This window comes from Pecten maximus, chromosome 14 (assembly GCF_902652985.1).
Source record: "Pecten maximus chromosome 14, xPecMax1.1, whole genome shotgun sequence".
In the NCBI taxonomy this organism is placed as follows: Eukaryota; Metazoa; Mollusca; class Bivalvia; order Pectinida; family Pectinidae; genus Pecten; species Pecten maximus.
The window spans coordinates 24,408,651-24,421,924 of record NC_047028.1 but is presented as its reverse complement, the minus strand read 5'-3'; the positions used below and the strand labels follow the sequence as shown (position 1 = coordinate 24,421,924).

Here is a 13,274-nt window from a genome sequence, read left to right as displayed (position 1 = left end):
AAAAAATATATATGTGATAAACACACATTTGTCGTATATATAACAACCAATACTAATCTAGGTCAAACCCGGGTGGAGTCACATATCCTAAAAATGAGAGTGAGGGTGGTGACAACGGAACCGCTACATACAGTAGGTAAAATAGTTACTGGGGGAAATATGTTGCCAAACTTTTTTTTAAAGTGGTCTCCATCAACAAGTACAATTAAATTATTGAAATACCCCTTACATTATATATATATAATACTATGTCTTAACTATTCTGATCATTTATACAGTGCAATATCTAATTGTATTTTTTTTTTATGAATTTTATTCTTTACTTCCACAATATTTAAATGTCATTTCCGGTCATGGTAAAGTTTATCATTCAACTTTCCGGACATTTCATCCCGTGATACTGTCTATAATTAGTACATCCCAAACATGGCGTTGAAGTATTATTTCGATTTGATGTCTCAGCCTTCTCGGGCTGTTTACATCTTTTTAAAGATGAACAATATTCCGTTTGTACCAAAACCAGTTGCACTTAGGAGTGGTAAGTCTGATTGCGTTGCTTTTGTTTCATGACACCCAAAAGTTGTGATCTATAACCTGATATTTGTATGTGATACCGGCGTCATAATTCTTGAACTTTCAGGCAAGGAGTTTTGGACCTTGATCACGACCGAGTCTCGAGTACATATACAGTAATGAAAACGATGGCATATAAATGAAAACAAATGTTCATTATCTGTTTTCAATAGTTGTGTTTGAAAAGGATATTTTCTGATTCACTGGTGCTCAAAAGCATTTGTCACTTTTGACTATACATACCTGCAAGTACTTCAAGTAGGGGAAAGTAAACTTTACGTGTTACTCTCTCATAAAAACACAGGGACTACGCAAGAATTCCAATCTATAATATATTTATATGGACAGTTGGCTGGATATTCATAACAAATCCCTGTGCTTCCGGTAGAGCAACATCAAGTTTATATGTAGCCACCGCTTTCATTAATTAAACATCTTTTAAAATTTAGTAAAATATTATTTACCTTATGAATTATTATGTCTTTGAATAATTTATTGCAAAATTTCCTGTTAAAGCGATTCTTGCTATAGAAGTATTGCATGATTTTTGATACTTTCTCACATTTAAATAAATTTTATTATGGCATTTGTTTGATGTTTGATAAGATTTTTTAGCTCACCTGGACCAAAGGTCCGGTGAGCTTATGCCATGGTGCAACGTCCGTCGTCCGTCCGTCAACATTTGCTTCAAATCACTACTAGTCAAAAAGTTCTTATTGGATTTTGACCAAATTTAGTCAGAAACATCCTTGACGGAAGGGGATCAGATTTTGCATAAATGGTGACTCTGACCCCCAAGGGGCCTGAGGGACGGGGCCCAATAGGGGAAATTGAGGCAATTCCTTTAAATCGCTACTTGTCATAAAGTTATGAATGGATTTGAACCAAATTTAGTCAGAAACATCGGGTCTCACTAGTTACCGACAAGAGCCGACAAGAGCCGACAAGAAACTAGAATTACCGACAAGAAGCCGACAAGAAAGGAAATGAGAGATAAAATAGTTTTTATTTATTAATACAATGTAAGATTTGTTGATTTTTTTTATTTAGGAATATTTTGTGGTCTGAAATAATGGTTGTGACAGGTAATATTGAGCCGACAAGAAGAATAGATCTACCGACAAGAGGCTTGAATTAACGACAAGAAGCCGATAAGATAGAAAATGAAATACAAAGTAGATTCTAGTTGCTTTTTTAATTTATTTATTAATACAATGTTTGATATGCTTTTTTTTCTTTTTTTTTTTTTTTTTTTTCTATTTTTGATTGTTTTGTGGTGTCTGATACAATGGTGGTGACAGGGAAAATTGAGCCGACAAGAAAAATAGATCTACCGACAAGAGGATGGAATTACCGACAAGAAAGATAATAAAAGATATAAAACGCATTTTATTTACCAATTCTATGTTTGATTTGGTTATTTATTAGTTATTTATTGATGTAGGATAATGGGTGGTATTCTAAACAATGATGATAGTGGATTTTTTTATTTGTTTTGTTTTTGATTTTGCCTTTTTTTTCTTCGTTTTTCCAGTGACAGTTGGAATTGTCGGGCGCTATATTTTGCAACAAGGGGGAATATCGACACTAATTTCTGAGTAAAAGTCGAGGGGAAGTACGAACACAAAAAAATCTTGATTTGCATTGAAACCCTTGAGAAAGTACCAGGAGAATAAGACCATATGCTCCTGAGTGATAAGCGTCCTCTGTTCAAAATAAGAGATAGGGCAAAGGAACGAGAGCACACTTATACAGATTTGTATCGAGACCATTTGGTGTTGGGGATCGCTTGGCTGTGTAATGTCGAACACGTGCTGCCTCCTTTTTCAACTAAACATAAAAACAACTTCTGGTGATGGACGGACACAATTACGGAACAATATTCTAACATAAAAAGACGGTATGGAAAGGAATTTCAGATGTACTGTAAAATATAATGGTTGGTATTCTTAACAATGATGATAGTGGATTGTTTTTATTTGTTTTTGTTTTTGCTTTTTCGGGTTTTTTTTTTCGTTTTTCCAGTGACAGTTGGACAGCACTAATTAAGCTTGTTTTCCCATCCCATAAAAAATATTTGAATATGTATTGATTATTTTGATTAATGAATAAAATATTGTTTAAACTAAAAAGACGGTACACGCTTGATGGTTAATAAAAAATATATATGTGATAAACACACATTTGTCGTATATATAACAACCAATACTAATCTAGGTCAAACCCGGGTGGAGTCACATATCCTAAAAATGAGAGTGAGGGTGGTGACAACGGAACCGCTACATACAGTAGGTAAAATAGTTACTGGGGGAAATATGTTGCCAAACTTTTTTTTTAAAGTGGTCTCCATCAACAAGTACAATTAAATTATTGAAATACCCCTTACATTATATATATATAATACTATGTCTTAACTATTCTGATCATTTATACAGTGCAATATCTAAATGTATTTTTTTTTTTATGAATTTTATTCTTTACTTCCACAATATTTAAATGTCATTTCCGGTCATGGTAAAGTTTATCATTCAACTTTCCGGACATTTTATCCCGTGATACTGTCTATAATTAGTACATCCCAAACATGGCGTTGAAGTATTATTTCGATTTGATGTCTCAGCCTTCTCGGGCTGTTTACATCTTTTTAAAGATGAACAATATTCCGTTTGTACCAAAACCAGTTGCACTTAGGAGTGGTAAGTCTGATTGCGTTGCTTTTGTTTCATGACACCCAAAAGTTGTGATCTATAACCTGATATTTGTATGTGATACCGGCGTCATAATTCTTGAACTTTCAGGCAAGGAGTTTTGGACCTTGATCACGACCGAGTCTCGAGTACATATACAGTAATGAAAACGATGGCATATAAATGAAAACAAATGTTCATTATCTGTTTTCAATAGTTGTGTTTGAAAAGGATATTTTCTGATTCACTGGTGCTCAAAAGCATTTGTCACTTTTGACTATACATACCTGCAAGTACTTCAAGTAGGGGAAAGTAAACTTTACGTGTTACTCTCTCATAAAAACACAGGGACTACGCAAGAATTCCAATCTATAATATATTTATATGGACAGTTGGCTGGATATTCATAACAAATCCCTGTGCTTCCGGTAGAGCAACATCAAGTTTATAGGTAGCCACCGCTTTCATTAATTAAACATCTTTTAAAATTTAGTAAAATATTATTTAACTTATGAATTATTATGTCTTTGAATAATTTATTGCAAAATTTCCTGTTAAAGCGATTCTTGCTATAGAAGTATTGCATTATTTTTGATACTTTCTCACATTTAAATAAATTTTATTATGGCATTTGTTTGATGTTTGATAAGATTTTTTAGCTCACCTGGACCAAAGGTCCGGTGAGCTTATGCCATGGTGCAACGTCCGTCTTCCGTCCGTCAACATTTGCTTCAAATCACTACTAGTCAAAAAGTTCTTATTGGATTTTGACCAAATTTAGTCAGAAACATCCTTGACGGAAGGGGATCAGATTTTGCATAAATGGTGACTCTGACCCCCAAGGGGCCTGAGGGGCGGGGCCCAATAGGGGAAATTGAGGCAATTCCTTTAAATCGCTACTTGTCATAAAGTTATGAATGGATTTGAACCAAATTTAGTCAGAAACATCGGGTCTCACTAGTTACCGACAAGAGCCGACAAGAGCCGACAAGAAACTAGAATTACCGACAAGAAGCCGACAAGAAAGGAAATGAGAGATAAAATAGTTTTTATTTATTAATACAATGTAAGATTTGTTGATTTTTTTTATTTAGGAATATTTTGTGGTCTGAAATAATGGTTGTGACAGGTAATATTGAGCCGACAAGAAGAATAGATCTACCGACAAGAGGCTTGAATTAACGACAAGAAGCCGATAAGATAGAAAATGAAATACAAAGTAGATTCTAGTTGCTTTTTTAATTTATTTATTAATACAATGTTTGATATGCTTTTTTTTCTTTTTTTTTTTTTTTTTTTCTATTTTTGATTGTTTTGTGGTGTCTGATACAATGGTGGTGACAGGGAAAATTGAGCCGACAAGAAAAATAGATCTACCGACAAGAGGATGGAATTACCGACAAGAAAGATAATAAAAGATATAAAACGCATTTTATTTACCAATTCTATGTTTGATTTGGTTATTTATTAGTTATTTATTATCTATTTGGATTGTTTTGTGGTCTAATGTAATCTAATGTTGGCGACAGGTAATTGAGCCGAAAAGAAAAGCTGATTTACCGACAAGAGGCTGGAATTACCGACAAGAAGCCGATAGGAAAGAAAATGAAATACAAAATAGTTGCTTTTTAATTTATTTATGATCACAATGTTTGATTTGTTTATATTTTTATTTTGGATTGTTTTGTGGTCTAATGCAATGTTGGCAACAGGTAATATTGAGCCAACAAGAAAAATAGATCTACCGACAAGAGGCTGGAATTACCGACAAGATGACGATAAGAGACAAAGTATGTATATATTATTCTTTATTTCTTAGTTGTTTTTTGTTTTCATGTATTTGTTTTGCATTCGAAGTTAAACATATTCTGTTGGTGAATGTTTTTGGTCTCAACAGTTAAATATTCCACCACTTTAAATCACTACTAGTCATAAAGTTATGAATGGATTTGAACTCAATTTGATCAGAAACATCCTTTGGGGAAGGGGAACAGATTTTGCATAAACGGTGACTCTGACCCCCAAGGGGCCAAAGGGTCGTGGCCTAATAAGGAAATAGAAGTAATTCCTTTAAATCGCTACTAGTCATAAAGTTATAAATGGATTTGAACCAAATTTGGTCAGAAACATTCTTGGAGGAAGGGGAACAGATTTTGCATAAATGGTGACTCTGACCCCTAAGGGGCCAAAGGGGCGGGGCCCAATAGGGGAAATAGAGGTAATTCTTTAAATCGCTACTAGTCATAAAGTTATGAAAGGATTTGAACCCAATTAAGTCAGAAACATCCTTTGGGGAAGGGGAACAGATTTTGCATAAATGGTGACTCTGACCCCCGAGGGGCCAAAGGGGCATGGCCCAATAGGGGAAATAGAGATAATTCTTTTAAATCGCTACTAGTCATAAAGTTATGAAGGGATTTGAACCCAATTTAGTGAGAAACATCATTGGGGGAAGGGGAACAGATTTTGCATAAATGGTGACTCTGACCCCCGAGGGGCTAAAGGGACGTGGCCCAATAGGGGAAATAGAGGTAATTCTTTTAAATCGCTACTAGTCATAAAGTTATGAAGGGATTTGAACCCAATTTAGTGAAAAAACATCATTGGGGGAAGGGGAACAGATTTTGCATAAATGGTGACTCTGACCCTGAGGGGCCAAAGAGGCGGGCCCCATAGGGAAAATAGAGGTAATGCCTTCAAATCTCTACTAGTCAAAAAGTTATGAATGGTTTTGAACCCAATTTAGTCAGAAACATCCTTGGGGGAAGGGGAACTGATTTTGCACAAATGGTGACTGACCCCTGATGGGCCAAAGGGACGGGGCCCCATAGGGTAAATAGAGGTAATTCCTTTAAATCGCTACTAGTCATAAAGTTATGAATGGATGTTCTAAAAACAATTCTTGAGGTCTTTCAGACCCATAGAGAGTCTAGACTTCGTCATTTCTTTAAAGCAGTTGGGATCCCCACACCATAACCATATATAGCATTGTTTGAGATTGACAAATAAAACGAATTGAACATGAACATTATTTTGACATTTGGTCTAATCCAACCAGGTGAGTGATACAGGCCCCATGGGCCTCTTGTTTAAAAAGTGAAGTTTTGAGGTGATTTTGGCGATTTTTGGTAACCCAGCTTTACCTCACTTTGCGTATAATAGGTACAAAAAGTTTGCATCCGACCTGTACTGTATTGCTGTGGATACTATAGCCTGGTGCATTTTACATATAAAGAATGTTTTTGACTCCTAAAATGAGATTTTTTTCAATATTCCACATCAACTTTTAATATGGAGTTAAATGATATTAATGCAGATATCTGGTCAATGTAAAGAAATTATAAGTATAGTTGACATTATGAGTTCGCCATGCCATGGCATATTTGTAAGGATCTGTTGTGTATTTTTTTGGTGAATATTCACCCAAAATACGTTTACTACAGGAGAGCATCATACAGATGAGTTCAAGAAATTAAATCCCATGAGCTTGGTGCCTGTGATTGATGATGATGGATTTGTGTTGACGGAGAGGTATGGAAATTTACTTACCAGAGCACGATAGAATTTCTTTGGGGTTCAATTAACTATTCACTTTAAATTCAAAAGAGAAAAAGAGAAATTCAGACTTTGGGCGGGTTGTATTAGCATCTTATCTATGTAACTTTGGTTAGTGTACAAAAAATATTAGCAGTGGGCCAATGATTGAAAATCATCGGAAATCGGTCAAAAAGAAAACCAACCCTATCTTCGAAGATGATTTTGAAAGGGCAATCAGAATTTCTTTGGCTTCATATTGTATTTTGTAATATTACCGAACCAAGAAGTAGTTGATCTTACATTTTACATAATGCTATATTCATAGGTCAATTACAAGTGATTAAGGAGATTAAGATATATTAACAACCATTAAAGAGGCTTGCCCGCAGAGAGATCAGAAAAATTGGCTAATAGAAAAAGATTTTTTACACATGACAGATTGTTGGAATTGTTGAGTTTTTCATTTCATTTTCCTTATAAAACGCTGAAAAGTGATATTAAAACCTCATTTTTAAATATTATTTATTTAATCGCAACCCGCAATAATTTGATTGACACATCAAAGAAACAAGCACGTGCACAGTGCCGCACAGTGATAACTTCAAAGGCAGCGGCGATTTACAAAGAAGATTTGTCGTTATATTCCGTACATTTCCCTCTCAGGTTGAGTTTTAAAACGTCTTTTAAATACATATTCTGTAATTGTTTTCAAGAAATAAAGTCGGAAAGCCTCTAATTTTTTCACATAGAAACGTGTACTGAAGTTTATTTAGTGATCGGAGATGTGCCGTTTACCGGTCCGTCTGCGGGTAAGCCTCTTTAAATGCTTTGTTTGTGTACAGTATTAAAAGATATTGATAACAAACGCAAAGACATGTAATAAATGTACTTGAGATGTACATATATTTTCTACAGAAGGCAATTCTGTATTGAATTTAGAAAAACAATTATAATCGATGCCTGGTAATTGGTCAATTTTAAAATTTGTTTATCTGATTATTGATTCTGAAAGTGAAACCGGTTCCCATCACTGAAAAATATACAATGTTGTTCTTATTTTCAAGAGATCTTAATTAATCTTTGCTGGAGATACAGCATCTTTAGGTGTAATGTAGCATCATATGGTATGCTTGTTTGCAAGTGTATTGAATGAGAACCCCTAAATGATGCAGCTTTATAGCAGAGTTATGGCCCTTTTTATATTTTTTCAGTAGATGGTGTTAATGAGTTTGACTCACTATACAGTTGCATGTAACATTTTCTTCTGCAGTGTTGCCATTCTGAAGTACCTGGCCTTGAAGTACAATGTCCCTGACCACTGGTATCCACGGGACCTCAAAGCTCAGGCCAGGGTCGATGAGTACATGAACTATCAACATATAAACACTCGCTACAATTGTAGCATGGTGTTCCAACAGCTGGTTAGTATGCGTAACTGTGTGTCACTGGTCTGCAAGAAAAAAGGGGCCGCAGTGGCGGAGTGGTTAAGGTGTCCCGACACTTTATCACTAGCCCTCCACCTCTTGGTTGCGAGTTCGAAACCTACGTGGAGCAGTTGCCAGGTACTGAGTGTAGGCCGGTGGTTTTTCTCCGGGTACTCCGGCTTTCCTCCACCTCCAAAACCTGGCATGTCCTTAAATGACCCTGGCTGTTAATAGGACGCTAAACAAAAACAATCCAAACAAACCAAAGCCTGCAAGAGCTGATTATCCCTCTATCTGTTTAAAAACACATATCCTTGCAGTCTTTTTGTTTTATAATTCATAATTAAAGTTTTACTCCAGTAGTATTTTTCTGAAAAGAAAATTCTTACTTGTTTTTGTATAAATGTAATTTGAAAAATTGTTAGTACCAGGACTTGTTACTGAGGTACTTTATTGAGATATGTTAATTTTTTGTAAAATCTAAAGGTTACTTACTGTGCGTAAATATATAGATTGTTCTCAAAATAATTTACATCTGCATGTTTTATTTGTTAGTTCCATCATTATTTGTTATATTCTTGACAGATTTACAATGAAAATGAAGATGTGTGATGCGGGCCCATTGGGCCTTTCAATTTTAGAGAATGCAATGTATACAAGACACATGTATTCTGTATATTGACTCACAGGGATGTGGCTCAAAGACCCAACACCCAAGTACACTCATGTATAAGATTCATTCAATATACCTATAAATACATATGGATCATGAGCTGGGAACTTGTGTAGAATCCCTGTGATACATAACCTGTATACATGTATATAAATATATTAACTGAAGTTGGGATTTTGTGTCAAGTCCCTGTGACATAACTATATATGGACTGTTGGTTGAGAATTTGTGTCAAGTCCCTGTGACATAACTATATATGGACTGTTGGTTGAGAATTTGTGTCAAGTCCCTGTGACATAACTGTATATATGGACTGTTGGTTGAGAATTTGTGTCAAGTCCCTGTGACATAACTGTATATATGGACTGTTGGTTGAGAATTTGTGCCAAGTCCCTGTGACATAACTATATATATGGACTGTTGGTTGAGAATTTGTGTCAAGTCCCTGTGACATAACTGTATACATTGTATATGGATTGTTGGTTGAGAATTTGCGTCAAGTCCCTGTAAGTAAAATAACAATATTTCTTTCTTTTAGGTGATTATACCCAGGGCAATGCGAGCTCCAATACAGTGGCCAATGGTAGATAATGCAAAGAACAGGTTAGAAACTGTTATAGCCCATCTTGAAAATTATTTTCTGAAAGACAATAAACAGAAATTCCTGTGTGGTTCAGACATATCCGTGGCAGACTTGCTCGGGGTCTGTGAATTGATGCAGCTCAATGCTTGCTGTGAGGAGAACATCTACGAGTCAAATTCTGCGGTAAAAGCTTGGGTAGATCGCGTCAAAGAAAGAACCGCTCCACATTTTGATGATGCCAACAAGATTGTGCAAAGAGTTAGGGGTGTCTATTCCAAGCAGAAAGAGGCACAACAGAATGCAAAATTATAATTATGCTGAAGTTAGGGATATGGAAAAATAACTGGGGTTAACAAAATATTTCTACATAAAAGAGTTCAAGGCTGAAGCATATGGACCTTTAAGCAAAGCTTTGTTAAGTAAAACTTTGACTTTATTTAACCAGATGAGATATTTGATATTACTTATAATTTTACAAATCAGACTGATTCAATCAAATTCATATTGTTTTCATAATCTTTGTATTGTAATTAGCATTAAGAATAAAAGACATTTTAAGTGTAATAAAATTACATTATATATATATTCAAAATTTACCAAAAAAAATTGTTAAATTTTAACTACTGGTAGTTGTTTAAGCCCAACCAGGCTTTCTCGAAATATTATTTGTTGCCTTTTTCAACAGAGGTATATCATTTAAGAAAATTTGACAATATGTCGAATTTTTCAACGGGCAAATGTATGTGTATCTTAAATTTATTTTTTGATTTGTTGATTTTTAATTGTTATATACATTAGACATGTTGCATGAATTGTAATGATTAAATTTAAATAAAAATACCAAGCAGATTTCACTTTTTTGTAAGTCATTTTAACACAAAATAAGATAATAGTGCTAGGGCCTTCAGCTATTTATTCAAAATTTATGAAAAATAAAAAATTTAAATCAACAATCTGGTACGAGTTACCTCCCTTGTATTGTACATCCAAAATACCCATAACACCTAGAAATAGTCCCAAATACCCATAACACCTAGAAATGGTCCCAAATACCCATAACACCTAGAAATACCCCTGAAATACCCATAACACCGAGAAATACCCCCAAATACCCATGACACCTAGAAATACCCCCAAATATCCGATAACATCTAGAAATATCACAAAACACTCCAGAAAATACCTTACAACACCAAGAAATACCCAAATTCCCCATAACATTTAGAACTATCCTCAAATTCACCAAAATACCAAATATCACCTAAAAATACCCCTATAATACCCATAACACCTAGAAATACCCCCAAATACCCGATAACATCTAGAAATATCACAAAACACTCTAGAGAATACCTTACAACACCAAGAAATACCCAAATTCCCCATAACATTTAGAACTATCCTCAAATACACCAAATATCACCTAAAAATACCCCTATAATACCCATAACACCTAGAAATAGCCCCAAATACCCGATAACATCTAGAAATATCACAAAACACTCTAGAGAATACCTTACAACACCAAGAAATACCTGATAGCACCTAGAACTATCCCTAAATACTCATTAACACCTAAAAAACATTCCAAGACACCCCCAAAATACCCCGAACCATACCCCAAAAATACCTGATTACACCTAGAAATACCCCAAATACTCATTAATACAAAAAAATATCCCAAAACACCCCAAAATACCCCGAAATACTCATTAATACAAAAAAATATCCCAAAACACCCCAAAATACCCCGAAACATACCCCAAAAATACCTTATTACAAAGCACCTTAAACATTGTGTTCCCTCTACATGATACTCTTGTTTTTCAGATTTAAAGCTGGTTAAAAGATCTTTTAAGTCGTTTTCAGTTTAAGGTGACTGATGCAGTCATGTCCATATATGGCATTTTGGTGTGAAGGCGCTATATCAGATGACCATTACTGTTTCAATGACGTAAAGAAAACAAATAAACACAATCCTAAGATCAGGGCCCAGTTGTTCAAAAGGTGATTAGGCTAATCACAGTTTAACAACAATATTAAAATCCTGACAAAATAATTTCTGGTAAAACTTTTGACAAAATTTTCTTAAACTATAACACCTACAATGTATCAATCAGTCTCTTCATATCTGCTGATTTTGAAGGATATACACACATATGATTTGAAGTAAAGGAGAAATGGGATTTTCACTAATCACCTTTTGAACAACTGGGCCCAGATTGAAAACGTACACTATAGTTTATTACAGACGCTATCATTTTTTCCTCGGAGCCTGTATATATGTTGCATGCAGTGATTTACAATAAAATTGGACCAAGACACTACAAAAAACCTACATAAATACTTTCTTTCGGCTACTTTTCCAATGGCTCACATTAACCACTTCAAAAAAAATCAAATTGTAGGCAGAATCTAGAAAGATATATCTGCATTTTGCATTGACCGCTACATTGACCAGAGACCTATATACTATCACATACTTCATCTTGACCAGAACGCCACCTGTCGCGTCATATCCGGGGCCAAAAGAAAATTAGACAGCTATGCCGAAAAATAATATATCAGATTTAGTCGCCTCTTACGATCATGCTGCAATGGAGGTAGCAGGTACCATTTTAACGCCTTGTCCACATGAAATGTAGCTCATTCTAGATAGATTCGTTGTTATGTTTGTTGGAAACTATTACAAAGTCTCCTGTGGTGCCTAAATAATTGGTAGGTCACTACGGTACCGATTGGATACACTTCGCCAGTTGCGGTCTTGGAGTCTTGGAGAGAAAACAAAGAGCGTATGACGGATTCAGTGAGTGGTGAGAGACAGAAGGGGTCAGAGGGAGGGATGTGGCAGACGAAAGATTTCCAGTAGGTGGTTTGAAGAGATATCACGGAATTTCAGATGTAGGATAATGGGTGGTATTCTAAACAATGACGATAGTGGATTTTTTTATTTGTTTTGTTTTTGATTTTGCCTTTTTTTTTCGTTTTTCCAGTGACAGTTGGAATTGTTGGGCGCTATATTTTGCAACAAGGGGGAATATCGACACTAATTTCTGAGTAAAAGTCGAGGGGAAGTACGAACACAAAAAAAATCTTGATTTGCATTGAGACCCTTGAGAAAGTACCAGGAGAATAAGACCATATGCTCCTGAGTGATAAGCGTCCTCTGTTCAAAATAAGAGATATGGCAAAGGAACGAGAGCACACTTATACAGATTTGTATCGAGACCATTTGGTGTTGGGGATCGCTTGGCTGTGTAATGTCGAACACGTGCTGCCTCCTTTTCAACTAAACATAAAAACAACTTCTGGTGATGGACGGACACAATTACGGAACAATATTCTAACATAAAAAGACGGTATGGAAAGGAATTTCAGATGTACTGTAAAATATAATGGTTGGTATCCTGAACAATGATGATAGTGGATTGTTTTTATTTGTTTTTGTTTTTGCTTTTTATTTTGATTAATGAATAAAATATTGTTTAAACTAAAAAGACGGTACACGCTTGATGGTTAATAAAAAATATATATGTGATAAACACACATTTGTCGTATATATAACAACCAATACTAATCTAGGTCAAACCCGGGTGGAGTCACATATCCTAAAAATGAGAGTGAGGGTGGTGACAACGGAACCGCTACATACAGTAGGTAAAATAGTTACTAGGGGAAATATGTTGCCAAACTTTTTTTTTAAAGTGGTCTCCATCAACAAGTACAATTAAATTATTGAAATACCCCTTACATTATATGTATATAATACTATGTCTTAACTATTCTGATCATTTATA

At 35.0% G+C, this 13,274-nt stretch overlaps 1 protein-coding gene across 2 annotated transcripts; it reads left to right on the top strand.

Annotated features, from left to right (window-relative positions):
• The first annotated feature begins 425 nt into the window (after positions 1 to 425).
• LOC117342653 (glutathione S-transferase theta-1-like) lies at positions 426 to 10,311 on the top strand. 2 transcript variants are annotated; one of them, XM_033904851.1, is made up of 4 exons: positions 426 to 538; positions 6,704 to 6,791; positions 8,068 to 8,218; positions 9,433 to 10,311. In XM_033904851.1, the coding sequence occupies exons 1-4, from the start codon at positions 427 to 429 to the stop codon at positions 9,787 to 9,789; spliced, it is 708 nt and encodes a 235-aa protein (XP_033760742.1). In that variant the 5' UTR covers position 426; the 3' UTR covers positions 9,790 to 10,311. The 2 variants fall into 2 exon arrangements, with proteins under 2 accessions (XP_033760742.1, XP_033760741.1); XM_033904850.1 differs by lacking the exon at positions 426 to 538 and adding an exon at positions 3,088 to 3,269.
• The last annotated feature ends 2,963 nt before the right edge of the window (positions 10,312 to 13,274 follow it).